Raw genomic sequence first — 14,934 nt, forward strand, 5'->3', positions numbered from 1 at the left:
AATGAGAATTATGTCCTAAAAGGAATTATTGGTAAAAAGTGGCAACAACCAATTTCATGAGAAACTATATTCTTTAATAACATAAAAGAGATTATTCTGTGGTTTTATAAAAACCTGCAACGCTTGATCCCAAAGGTATGATGGTTTTTATAACTTTCATTATGTACATCTCATTTATACATATTTATCCCTAATTAGAAAAAATTACAAATGAAAAAACAAAAAAAGTGTATGGCAGAATTTATTGTTTCAAAATCGTATAATGGCAAAAAAAAGCAGCGATATATTTGATATAATCAGCAAATAAAACAAATTGCACTTCTCTTTTTTCTTATTAAAATAAAGCCAAAGGAGTTAGAAAATATTTTTAAGTGCTTTATCTTTTTCCTTTTTCAAACTTTTAGCTAATAAACCAATAGTTCTAGGGCCTTATTCTTTTTTTAAACACATAATAAAATTTCAGTTCAGCTCAAAGCTACACCCATTTCTAATTGAATCCGGATTTTCTTAGTGTTATTTTCAGCACATTTAAATAAAAAAGGCAGCTTCAAACTAAAATCAAAACCCTTCATTTTTTGGATAGCATAAAATTTTGGTTTAAATTTTTTACTAGTACAAAAGCATTATGTTTAAAAAACCCCACTTTTAGTTGGCATAAATCATGCCATAAGTTGGATTTACTCAAAATATTAATCATTCCTTGGACTCTTAAATATAGCTTTAAAAAAATAATTCAAAATTATCAAGTGCCTTTCTAAAATTAAAAGAGTAACCATAAATTGCTATTATATATAAATTTAGCTAAAAAAAACCTTGGGGTTATTTACTAAAACCTATTTCTTTAAAACTTGACGCTGTTTTATGAGATATTTAACATTGGGGCATTTAATTGGAGCTATATGTATTATTTCAACAACTAGTAATAAAAAATAATTTATTTAAAGAGAAATTGTTTGTTTGCCATCGCCTAATTGCAAATTCAGGCCAAGCTGACTCTTTTCTGGTAGCTAATAGGCCTTTGTTGACTTCTGCCAAGGTGCGTTTTCTGGCATTCTATCTTCATGTTTTCTCCTGTAATCAATTAAGGCACTCTCAGGGATTTTTTGAAGCATATTAGTTTGGACATATGCTTTGATTCTGGTTAGAAATTTAAGTTCGTTATATACTTTTCATGGCAAGTTGTAATTATCCCGTCCATGAAAGCTTAAACAGAAAGATATTTAATTTACACTTGATGACTAAAGTTAATTTAATTGGCTAATAAATCATAACATCTTAACTTTTTTGTTTCAACAATATGGAAGATATATTATTAAATTTAATTAAAAATAAATGTAGCTTTATTTATCATGAATTATTATTAATTTAATAAATTGTTTGAATTCGGCAGTTTAAAATTAGTTTTAAAACACACACGAACAGAAAAAAGCTCTTTTACTTTTACCTTAAGTATTTAGTTAAATTAGGGGCTGCTTTTTATACATTAAATAGGCTTTCTAAGAAATCATCAACGACCATTTAACCTATATGTCAAATAACTTTACGTTTCTCATTGTCCAACTAGGCTATAATCTTACTACAACACAAATGGGGTTCGGTTCTTGTCTCTTTCTTTTAAGTCTTTTTTTTCTTCTAAGATTACACATCCGAACTGAAATGTGTATTACCACCGATATAATATTAGATCAAAAGGTATATTTTACTGGAAAATGGGTTCTCTGTTTGGGTGGGTAATCGTAAGAAAGAAAAGGAATACATAAATTGCCATTGTTCAACTAAAAATATATGTTAATATTATTTAAAAAATGTCTATAAGATAAACAGCTCAAATGAACCTGCTAAATTTTTCAAATGTTCTCCTTAGCTAATCCCGCTTTTTTTAATATTAACCCTAATTTAGACCTCTATTATAAAGAAAAGTAGAATTTTGGCCATTTATTCTTATTTAATAAATACCCCTGCTGAGATTATCTTTGACTTAAAATTTTTAAATTTTTTTGGAAATTATTGATATGAACTCATATACAAAATAAAATTAAAAAGTTAAAAAGCAACTTAATTGAACTTGAAAATGCCTAATTTACTAAAATAATTACCATACGAGCAAATAAGCAATATTTTTATACTTTTTATTTCACTCCTTTTAGTTTCAAAATTATATATTTCCATGATGTAATATCACTTTAGTTTTACACGAGAAAGTAAAACTACATTTTTTCCGGAATTTATGCCTCTTAATTTTTAAAACAAACCCTAAATCTCCCAAATGTCTAAAAGAATGCACATTCCAATTCTACTTTATACCTAATTTCAATTTAAATTGATCTAATAGAAATTAACAGCGTTTTTTATAATAAAGAAGGTATAAAATTCTAAGGGCCCTTTTTTTATTCCGCATAGCTTCTCAGCTGTAAATAATACTTTTATTTAATTATGTCTTGATCAATCTATGATGGCTTTAGCTCTTCATTAAATAGGTTTTTAATCATTAAAGGTATTTATTAGATTATAATAATAAAGGATTACAATAAAAAAAAAATTTTAAAAAGAAATAAAGTAGAAGTTAAACCGCAAATTCCACACAATAGAATTGCTTTAAAAAGTATAAATTCTCTAAATTCACCGGTTAAATGTAACGATGCTGCGAAAAAATAACCCTAGATTATCTAATAGCCTATAGCAGAAAACACGTAAAATACTGTTTAATATCGAATATAAGCAACAGATCGAGTCTGAGCACAGTAAGAAAGACTTTTTAGATTATTTACAACAAAATTATATATATTAGTCTGTAATTCATTCTTTAAACGTTCTGTAAGTTCAAGTTACTCGTGAAATTTATGTGTATTAAATCAGTTAAATTTAGATAAGAACATATTTTCGGTTTCAAATAATCAAATCTAAGGATCAGTTTCTTGCTTGTTATTAAGCAAATGATATTCTGGCATTAGATGATAAGAATATTTAACATTACTAAATTTTAAATCATTTTGTCGCACAATAATATGTTGTTTTAGCATTATTTTTATAAAACTTCTCAATAGGGTTTCCTGGGCTTTGGTTGCTATAATATTGTTGATTAATCAATTTTTTTATAAAATTAAATGAATTAATAAGAATTATAGACTGTTCAGTTATATTGTACTAATTATTTTGTTAAAAATTAAATTAAAGCTTAATAAATGTTTCATAGCATAAGTCAAATTTTATATACTTCATGAGACCCTTAAAAGTGTCTCATTTGATTGCAGAAGATAATTCTAAGATGGAATACCTGGAAGCGTCATCTTAGGTTTAATCAAGAAATACCCGTTTCCTACCAGTATAATGCTAGACCAATACTAATATGTTTTTACAAAATTAAGCATTCAAAACTCTAAATTGTTTCATTTATTTAATTATTTTCTACAAGAAATGCTTGTTGTGTAGAATAATTTAATTTATAATTCTCAGTAATATCACTTTTCATCAACTTAATTTAGTGTTGCATTTGCATTCATTGCAATAATAATAAACCCCAAATTACTAAATTTAATTTCCTTCCTCGTTCATTAATACTTACTTGACACCTGTTTTTTGAATTTTATTCTTGTTGTTGTTTGGAGCCCCTATGGTAACACAGAAAGAGCAAATGACAGACAATGAAATAATACAACTTCTGAATGAATATAACTTTACAGATAATGAGATGTCTAAGATATTGAAGGAAGTAAAGGAAAGAGATTTTGAATCAGTTTTAGAATTTATTGAAAATAGAAAGAAAAGTGAAGGCCAATGGAAAAATGATGATAAAGAAAAGATGCTGGAAGAAATGAGAAAAAGAAATGACATCCAAAAGATGGAAGACGAGAGAGTAAGTAGATACAAAGAATCTCTTAGAGGAAAAATAGAAGCTAATCGACAAGAGCAGAAGATAAGAGAAGAAAAGGAAAATAAAAATCTGAAGATAACTGAAGCACCAGTTGTTATTAACGGTGACGTAAAAATAAGAATTTATAACGAAACTGATGAATTTTATTTTGGTTTTGATGAAACAGTTACAATGGAGGATGTTTATAATAAAGTGGCATCAAAAATAGGTGGATCAGAATTCAATTTATTAAAATTTGGAATTGGAGAAAAAGTGGCAATATCAAAACAAACAATCATTGATTTGTTTAAAGTAAACGCAGTGATGTTTGAAGTTCAAAGAATAAATTAATTTGTTTCTTTTTTAAAATTTCAAAAGTATAATTTATTGTTTGCTTAATATATAAAAACGGAATGTAATTATAAACTGTTTTTGTATTCAAATTACATATTATTGTAGGGTAATTATTACTATTTGAAAAGGAATTATCAAACAGCAGAATCTATAATAATAATGTGCATTCAAGCAAAATATTGGATTTATAACAAGTGCTAACAATTTTTCTCGTTAATAAATTTCTTTTTTTTTGTTTAATCGGGTGTTACAAGTTTGATTTATACTTTTTTATATTTAAATTAATTGAGCGTGAGTATATACGTAAATGAGTTTCCGTATTTACTAAAACTCTAATATATAATGAATTTGGAAAATATTGTTATTTAATTGATTTGACTTTTTTTTAATTAATGATTAAAAAGACTTTCTAATAGAACAATCAAGAAAAATATATAAATATTGACTAGTGTATGTTATTGAACTATTTTAATTGCACTTTTGTTGGTAAAAAAATTTTGAAAAGGTAAAAATTTAATTATCAATTTCTTGTGAGTTAAGTTTTGTTTGTAGATTACGTAAGTTACTTTAATTTGAAATTCACGCCAAGAAATCAGCATCTTTACTTTGTTTCGCTATTAAAACCAATTAAGAATAAATATTTCCCTCTTTTCTTTTTAAAGTTTCAATTTATAAGATATGTAAGAATTTATGTTTATTAAAACAATAAGGTGAAATGTTGTTTGTAATACATTTAATCTGTAGTTTCATTAAATATGTTGAAGTATTTTATTAATTTCTTGTTTTGTTTTTAATAATATTAACGCTTATAAAAGCTCGTTGGGAATTCAGTTACTACTAAATTCAATAAAAGACATGTATTTCTTCACAGTGTAAATTTATTCAACAATTATGCAGACTCCATTGAATAACCAATCTTTTTTTAAGACCCTTTGCTTATTAAAATATAAAAAAACTGTCAAACCTCCTTTTAATTAATTATGTAATACAAATTATTTTATATTTTATCCTTAATGGAAAAAGAAGAAATTCAAAAAGAACTTGCTTTTTTACTAACGTCAGAACTAGACAAGTTAGCAAGAAACATCTCCTCTACAATACTTTGGTTATCAGCTGTTGCTATCGTTATTGCTATATTATCCCCTCTTTTAATTAAGAGAATTGAAAATAAAAATTCAGAAGCACAAACTAAAAGAGAAAGCTTTTATAGTTTAAAAAGAGTTGTAACTTTTTCGTATATTTTTATTTGGATCGGAATTGCACTTTATTCTTTTAGCTTTTTAAACACAACATTTGTTTTTGAGAATTTTTTATCGAAACCTACAATAATTTTACTGGTCGAACTTTCAGGATTTCTTTTTTGTGGTCTTACTATTACACTTACATTTATATACCTTATGGCTTGTTCAAAACTTCTTTGGTTTTTAGCTTTTATAGTGATAATCATTGTTACTCTACTTTATATTATAATTCAAACTAAAACCCCAAAAAGCTGGGCTGTACAAAAACTTTTAGAAATGGCAATACCAGAAAACATTAAACTATTTCTTGTAAAAACTAAAATAAAAGTTAATACACTGCACAAGTCTTTTAAAGATATAACATACAACACAGGGAAAACAAGCTTCGGATTTATAGCCCCTTCTGTTATATTGGCAATCCAAATACTTTTAATAGCACATATTTTCTCTAAATCCTCTTTAAGCAAGCTTTTTTTACTACCTCTTTTATTCTTAGTTGATTGGGCATATAATTTCTCTGCAATTTTTTGTAAATTTTATATTTATACTTTAATTAACAAAAATCAGCATGAAAAAACATCTACTGGGTTTAATAATAATCAAGAAACACCACTAAATATAACTGCCACTGTCCATTTTTCAGATATTTTTAACGATTATTCAGACTTGTGCCTAATTAGTCTAAATTTAACCGTTTTTTCTTTTATGAGAAATTTACACAAATGTCTAAAATATTTGGGTGAAAATAAGGGTTTAGTTTCTTTTAGTTCTTTTTTAAATAGTTTTGACATTTATTTCAGATTGGCTTTTCAAATTAGGGAGTTTTATAGCGGAGAATTAGTTTTTAATCATGTTTTGGTTAAAAAGACTTTAGATGACATTAGAAAGTTACAATTTACTATTGAAAATGGCCCTGAAATTAATGTTACTGAAGAAGAAAGGAGGATTGATATTCTAGATTTGAAAAATAATCTAATTATAAGATACAATGAAATAACCAAAGCAGTTTTTGAAAGTGACGATGTTGTTTTATTTAATATTTTGAGCTTTAAAAATACTGTTATAAAATTTGCTTTAAACTTTGCTATAATTGCTAATTACATATTAGGAAGTGATATAATGCCCAGTAGTATTTGTAAAACTACCTTTAATGTCGGAGCAGAAATATTTCCATTGTTTGATTCTCTTTTTAAAAACATTTCAGTCAAAACATTTTCATTTCTTTTGATTTTTCTAATATATTTTTTTTATATTTTATCAATAGAAGCTGCTTATGTTATGAATAAAAAAGAGGAGGTAGAGAAAATTTTAAACCAGAGTAAAGAACAACCAGAGACACCCAATGTTTTTGTAAGAGTTGTACAGGGTGTAGTAGGAATTTTTTTTAATAAACTTGCTGGAACTGGAGAAAAAATTGCACCAGAAGTGAATATGAGAAATACTATAGTGCCAATGGAAGCCAATTCTAATTATTCTAAAAATGAGGGAAATAAATTATCAAAGTGGATAAATAGTCTTTTGCCTAGTAATCAGACAGATATTGAGTTTATAGATATAGAGAATATTGATTAAAAAATATTTATAATAGCAATAATGTTTTTTTAGGATTATTAGTAATTACCTTTTGGTTACTACGAACATAAAGTTATATTGTTTTCCGTTTTTTTTCTTAAAAATCAGAAAGTATAAATTTAAATTAATATTGTTATAATCGGTCAAGATTAATACCCCTAATGTCAATAAATATTTTAAGTAGTAACAAATATATTTGAACCAATGCATTCGATAAATAATTTATAAAACTAATAATTTTTTTTAATATAAGGTAACTAAGTAAGAATTATCAAGAATTAATCCACCTTTTTTAGTTTCAACTGATCTCTATCAACAGTGTCGGATGTTTAAAAGTTAGCCTTTTTTGTAGGTGATAGTAAGATCTTTTGGTTAAAATTTTTTTTTAATTCACCTTTTTCTACTCAAATATGTAAACTAAAACATAACATATTAATTGCAGGGGGGCTGCTTATCTGTTTATAATATCTTCCTTTCAAAAATTGTAACAAGCAATATCAAAAAGCGCTTGTTATGTTTTAAACGTGTTCTTTGGCGTTATAACAATAAACTTTAAAATTATATGGTGTGTTACACAAAGATTAATTGTTTTTAGATTAAAAAAGATAGTGATATGAAACCAATTTCATAATTTACTTAAAGGTTCAAGTTATATTTATCATGTTTAAGAAAGACAGTATGGTACTGTCTATAATTAAACGCCAGCTCAAGGTCAATGGGACACTTAGTCCTAAGGCTAGCCGACTGTCGGCAGAGGGATAGAGATGCTATAGGGGCCCCCAGAGTTTTGTAGGAAACTTCTTTTTTTGCTGCAGGCAACCACTTTTCAATAAATCCGATTTTTTTTTATCATGTTTAAGAATCTTTAAAATTTTCAATAATTAAGCGATCTACTATATTTTTGCCAGAACGCTTTTTCTTTGGTCATCTTTCGTTTTGAAACCCGTCTTCTATCACAATAAGATCCTGGTATTATCTAAAACTTATAATTAATGGCGGAATTATGCTATAAATATCAATATTATTTATAGTAAGAGTTTGAGGTAAACATGTGTATTTATTTAAGTATAATATATAGAATCAACTTTTATTAAAAACCCCCAAGTACTCTTTTTACACCAATTTAAAAAAAAAATGTTCGGATTTATTTAAGCTGTAGTTGTTAATACTTTGTTAGTTTTCTTCGTGTGTTTCTCTGTAATCCGGTCGGGGAACCGCATTGCTGCTAAACCCCCCACGGCCCTTATGCCAGCTTAATCCCTCTGCCGACGGTCGGCTAGCCTTAGGACTAAGTGTCCCATTGACCCTGAGTTTTTACACCAATTTAATTAGGAAATAATCATAACAAGAGTGTTCGGGCAATAATTATTGTTGTGTTTCTTTCTATTAATATAATTTAAATAAATACCCTTAATGATTAAATACTTAATTAATTAAGAGCTTACGCCACCTACGACGGCACAAGACAGATATAACCTAATTATTAATGATATTATTTCGTTAATAAAAATACTCATGTTTCTAAATTTTTTAAAATTAATATTTAAAATTGTAAATAGAATTTAATAGCATAGAGTTAACTTTAACAAAAATTATAAATGTTAAAAGAATTTAATGACATGGGGTAACTTTAACAATAAATGAAAAAAATGATACTTTTTTTTTAAAAAAAGAGTATTTAATCTCGAAAATCATGTTTTTATATTTTTATTTACTAAAATTTTTTGCCAATTTCTCTACATCTGTCCAACTACTGGCCACACACTCTTTAACTTTCTTATTGTAATCATCTAAATTTTCTTCAAATAATTTAGCTGCTTCTACATTGGCTGGGGATTTTGTATTTGGGTCATTTAGTAGACTTTGAATACTCATTAAAACACTTAAAACATCAAACGAAGGAGACCATCTACTTTTAAGGATATCAAGACACAAATCTCCATTAGAATAAACATTAGGATGAAAAATTTCAGAGACAAAGGATACTTCTGGCGGGTATTGGGGATAATTTTCATCAAAAGTCAAAACTAAAGAAAAACACCCTTTTTCAAAAGGAGTGTTTTCCGGGCCAACAATAATGGCAGTCCAAGTCATAATGTCATCTTCAAGTGGTTGGGCAAATATACCAATTTCTTTGAATTTTTGAATAACATTTAAATCTTTAAGAAGCCTTCTTTTAGAAGGTGTGGACATGGGTAATTTTTATAGAAAAGTTTTATTGTAAAAAAAAAAGAGCAAAAGAATTTTTACAAATTATAACATTTTAATCAAGCAATTAATTATCGGTGTTTTCAAAACAATCAATAAATGGAATTGATAAGCTGCCAATTTATATACAAAACTATAAAAAGAATCAAATCTTTAAAAATATAAACAAATCCTGTTTAAATTATAAAATTAAATTTAGAAAAAAGAAAAAAAAGTTTAATAACACAAAATCTGTTTAATTTATTACATTAAATTTTCTTAAAATTTCCTTTGCTTTTACATTGTTTTCTATATAAAATTTGGTACATTCTCGTAAAGTCTTTTTACCTAAATATGCTTTTTCCATTTCACCTTTAGATTCTAAATAAAGTAAAAAAATATTATTAGAATAAGAACCCCTTTCAATTTGTGACGCTATAAAACAGCTCAAAAGCTCTTTCTTTTCTTCTAATTCTAAATTAGAAAAATTACAATTGAAAAAATTGACATCAAAAAAAAATTGTGGTAGTTTAGGGAAAATGTTATATTCTACTGTTTCTAAAATATGCTTTTCTTTAATAACAATTTGATCAACAGAATAACTGAAATCAGTAACCATTGCATATTCACTAATAGGCATTGTTTTATTTTCTTCTATTTTAGCAGCTAGGAAAAGACAAGAAACCCCTAATAATTGATATTCTTCCAAAACAAAGCCACACTTTTCTGTATATCTATCTACTATAAGAACTGCTAGGGTATATGTATATTGAGTATAACCGAAGTCTCTGCACACTTCATAAATCCATCTAAAAAGCTTTTTTCTATGAGAAGATTTGTGTATTGTTAACTTGATGCGCTTAGAAGGATGCTTAGATGTTAAATTGGTTATATCTTCAAATGCCCTTTTCATTAATAATCCCTATGTTAGGCAAATTTTAAAAAGGCAAAAAGGCGGGATTTTTGGGCGGGAAAGTGGCAAAAATTAAATCTATAAATATAATTTAAAAACGATTTTATGATTGTGGAATTTCATATCTAAATAAATCTTAAAAATTAAAATTACACTAGTGATTTTCTAATTAAAATAAATCAAAAACTGTAAAAAATTTTAGTTTCAAAACGCGCATCACTTTGAATTAAAACGTGCTATCTAAAGAATTTATATCATTCACTGTACTAACCTGCAAAAATACGTAAAATTTATTTAAGCCCCATAGATTAACAACATTATCAAACCCTTCCTTCAAAACAAAAAACTTTTGTTTAACAGCAAAGGTTTTTCTTTTGTAGATTATTCTAAATATCTTTTTGTATTAAAAATGGTAATTACTCTTATCTCATTAAATTCTAGTAACAAAAAACCAAAAAATTTGTTTTGTTAAATTATGAATTGTCATGAACATGGGTTTTTATGAAATTCAGATTGTTGAAATAAAAGAAATATGATTTTGTCATGAACATGGGTTTTTTTTGAAACTTTGATTGCTGAAATAAAAGAACTATGATTTGTCATAAACATGGATTTGTATATAACTTTTTTTTGAAATATTAAAAACATATTGCTTTTTTAATTCATTATTTTTACAAAAATTAAATCCAATTTATTTATGAACAAAAATAAAATGAGCGCGATAATTAATTATGCAATAAAAACCATGTTTTTTTTATTCAGATTTAACAGATATAATTTTTTTAATTTTTATCCTATAGTGTTCTTAAGCTTATTAATATAAAAAATCTTTAAGTTTATTAAATACAAATTGGAAAAAAAGCAGAGATCTAAGCTCATTAATTACTTGTTTACCTGGATTTTACATCGTTCGCTAATTATTAAGCCTGTTTAGTATAATTTATTAGATGAATAAAACGAACTTCATTATATATTAAACTTTTTCTAAATATTTAATTTACTTTTTTTAAATTAATATAATGTGTTGTTATCTGAAGATCTATTAGATATTAAGGGTTATTTAATTAAAACGATTTCAACATAATGTGTAATACACATACAGAGGATTCTTTTTTACTAAATAAATTTACAACTATCTTAAATATAACAATAATTAACAAATATAATTTGCAAAGTTTTTTATCTAAAATTGAAAAGCTGGCCTCTTTAACTCTTAAGGTATTAATTATTTCAATTCTTAAAAATTATTATAGAGATCAAATAATTGTGTGTGAAAATATACGATTTCTTTTGAAATACGCGTTTTATTAAATCACATTACGCCAATTTTAAGAGACAATACTTTTGCTTTTGTAGATTAAAAACAATAAATTTACAAATATTAATTAATTTTATATAAATTAACAACAAAAAACAGTAAACCCCACTATTTATAATTAAATTAAAATAACTGAACTTGTATTTTATCTAAATAAAAAGATTTATTAATCTTTTAGTCTTCTGATAATTTCTCTTGTTGTGGCTCATCTTCTTCCAATAATTCGTAATTCCTTTCATTATAATTAATTTCATCTCCTACCTCTTCATCATCTTCAAACATTTCAGGATTCTTCAAAAATAGATCTGCTCCTTTACAAGAAAGTGCTGCAACTCTTTTTGCGTGCAATGCTTCTTCTTTATCCCTCTTCATTTTCCATTCCGCAAATGTTATGTCTGTTACGGGTGTTAAATCTGACTCATTTAAAGTTAATCTTTGTAATTCAATGTATTCTTCTAGTGATATTTCAACTTCTTGATTATTACTTAGTTCTATGAGCTTGTGAATATCACTACATTTTGGAATTGGACATACCCATGTATTAGAAAATTCCCCTTTATTCATTGCATCAATAAGAAATCTACAAACAACTTTCTGTTGATTCGTTGCTTTAATTTCTTTCTCTTTTTTATCCTCTTTTTTCAGGTTATGACCAAATTGGCAAGAATCTCCTTTATCACAATTTCCATTTAAAAAATTCACACAATGAACAGTTTTGGGATCAACCCCTACAGGTATCAATTGCTTTACTACCGCAGTCTTTTTTTCCATTTCTATAGCCGCTTTCTTCTTCTTTTCTAAATCAATTTCCAGTTCTAACTTTTTTATCATTCCTTGTATTTCTTTCTTCTTAGCTTTGTTCTTTTCGCCGAACATTTTCCCTTCCAATTCCTTAATTACATCTTTGGCCGATTTTGTTTTGATTGGTTTTCCGCTTACAGCTTGTGGCTTTGCCATTCACGGGCAAATTTTTCCTGTCAAAATAATTATTTATAAGAAACCAAGAAAATTAGAAATAAGGCTGAATGCTTGAGAGAGGATTGCAAAGAAGCATTTTTAAGGGAAAGAAAGTAACAATTGGCAGATTATATAAAAATGGCATGGGCAGTATAATTAAGTGCTATTTAAATAGCTAAAGAGAAGATTTTTTGTTTTGAAAAAGTTAAAGTTGAAGATATTGCTTTTCTTAATTAACAATAAAGGATAGTCTAAAGCTATTTAAGCTGATACTTTTTTAAAAAAAACTCTTGTTATGATTATCTCGACTATAAATAAAAACGCTTGTATTTAAATTTACTTATTTGCTCTTTTTCACAATTGGTTATTTAACTTTTATCACCTAAGAGTTGTTGTGTAATCCTTTATAAATTAAGAGCTTTCGCCATCTTCTATGGTCCAAGACAAAATTAAATGTGTATAAAATCAAAAAACAGGTTTAGATCTTGGTTGTAAAACAGTTTTTAATAAATACCATTTTTGTAGTTGTTTAACAGCATTACTGACATAAAAGCTAGATAAACAATATTATATAAATGACAAAAGTGTAGAATAAATACCATTTTTGCAGTTGTTTAACAGCATTACTGACATAAAAGCTAGATAAACAATATTATATAAATGACAAAAGTGCAGAATAAATACCATTTTTGTAGTTGTTTAACAGCATTACTGACATAAAAGCTAGATAAACAATATTATATAAATGACAAAAGTGTAGAAATAATTTAATTTGAAACTCCAAATTATATTTTCATTTTCAATCAAATTAAAAGATAAATTTTTCTGAAATTTATATTAAATGCTTAAGATAAAGTTTCCTTTGTGAACTAATTAAAGTCGAGAAAGTAACCTATCTAAACCTCTCAATCCTATATTTTTACACCAACTTCTTGATTTTTGTTTTATTTTTTATTCTACTGTTTAAAAAATTGAAAATTCCCAGCCTTTTCTATAATAGTGGCAGAATTAAACCGACGTTCAAATACCACTGCAAAACTAGATAAGAAAAATTTAAGAAGAGCACAAGCACTTTTTTTGTGTCAAAACTTTCTATGAGGTTATTGTACCATTAATCGTTAACTCAATATTGCTTAGTAATCATTATATTGCCTAAAGGAAAAAAGAAGCTGATAACCAGAGGCTTTAAAATTTAAAATCTGGCAGGTAGGTTGTCAGCATTCTTTAACTTCTAAGTTATTGAAATCATGAGGCTTTGCTCTGTGTTCTAAAAAATAAAGGGTTTGTTTTCTTAAACAATTAGACTTTAGTTTTTGCAAAGAAAGAGACAAATAGGCCGTGGCAAAATTGTCTGCAAGTATCTCTAAGCTGCAAAAATAGATGATGATGCCAATGTAAGGTTTTTGCTGTGATCATTAAAAAAGAAAGAAAATTTTGATAAAACCCAAAATAGATTAAATCAACTTAAAAAACCTTGTAATTAATAAAATTTGAGCTTTTGAATGTATCTTCAAAAAAGCTAGAGATCTGAATCCTTCCATTTCATTTGTATGCCTATTTATTTTAGTTTTGGAAAAATTTGAAAATCAAACGAGGTTAGTATATTAATATTGCGAATTTATCTGCAGTTTTAAAAATAACTCCTGGAAAACGTTTTAGCTTATGGTTATTTGTAAAAATCTTTAAGTATAGAGAGCCTAATCTTGAATTACAATGTTTTAATAAGCTAATATAAGGGTTGATTAAATAAATTCAATTTTTTAAAACTCAAAATTTTACAAAATAAAATGAAAAATAGCCTAAAAATAATATTATCCTCTATGTTTGAATCTCATTGGGGAGTTATCTTATATTGTACCAGCCATCTTAGCCTGCTAAAATATGACTTGAAGAATATCTTTTCTTTAAGACCTTATCTCCATACAAAGGCAAGTTTTAATTTCCTCTTCAGAACTTATGTTTGAACGCTTGCTTGAATCTTAGGTGATTCCATAATTTGTACTTGTGTGTACTTAGTTCGGAATTTTTTGAGCAACTCATACCAGGCCATTACATATGAAATTAATTACACCTTAAATTTATACGTAAGAGCTATTTAATTTGCTTTAACAGCTTTATTAAAATTAATTATATTTATGTGATTCTTACATTAATGTAAAAAAAATAATTCTGCAAATTGAAACCTGCAGCAATTAAATAAATACTTTTGACCCTGTATAATGACAAATATTTAAAAAAAAGTATCAGAATATTTTGTGAAAGAGTTAAATATTGTTTATGAGCCCATTATTTGATCAATTTTTCAAAACTGAAATTAACTTTATAAAAGTAAACTTGAGCAAAGCATAGATGTTGTTCTCTGTAGACTTATTAGACATTAAGGGTTATTTATTTAAGACTATTTCAACAATAGATAAGAAAGAAATAGTACATTTTTAAATCTACAAACTTTTAATATTAAAATTGCGTCTGCTAAAATAAAAGTATTACCTATTGCGGCTTAAAATACCTCTTAGACCTTATTGTTAAAAGAATTTAATGA

General features: G+C 26.3%; 1 protein-coding gene across 1 annotated transcript; it reads right to left on the reverse strand.

Annotated features, from left to right (window-relative positions):
* Positions 1–11,609: 11,609 nt before the first annotated feature.
* Positions 11,610–12,392, reverse strand: LOC143921986 (zinc finger CCCH domain-containing protein 15 homolog). The gene has a single exon (XM_077445284.1). It carries the CDS (start codon positions 12,390–12,392, stop codon positions 11,610–11,612), a length of 783 nt encoding a protein of 260 aa, XP_077301410.1.
* Between the last annotated feature and the right edge of the window lie 2,542 nt (positions 12,393–14,934).

The sequence above is a fragment of the Arctopsyche grandis genome, unplaced genomic scaffold (genome assembly GCF_051622035.1).
Source record: "Arctopsyche grandis isolate Sample6627 unplaced genomic scaffold, ASM5162203v2 HiC_scaffold_120, whole genome shotgun sequence".
NCBI lineage: Eukaryota > Metazoa > Arthropoda > Insecta > Trichoptera > Hydropsychidae > Arctopsyche > Arctopsyche grandis.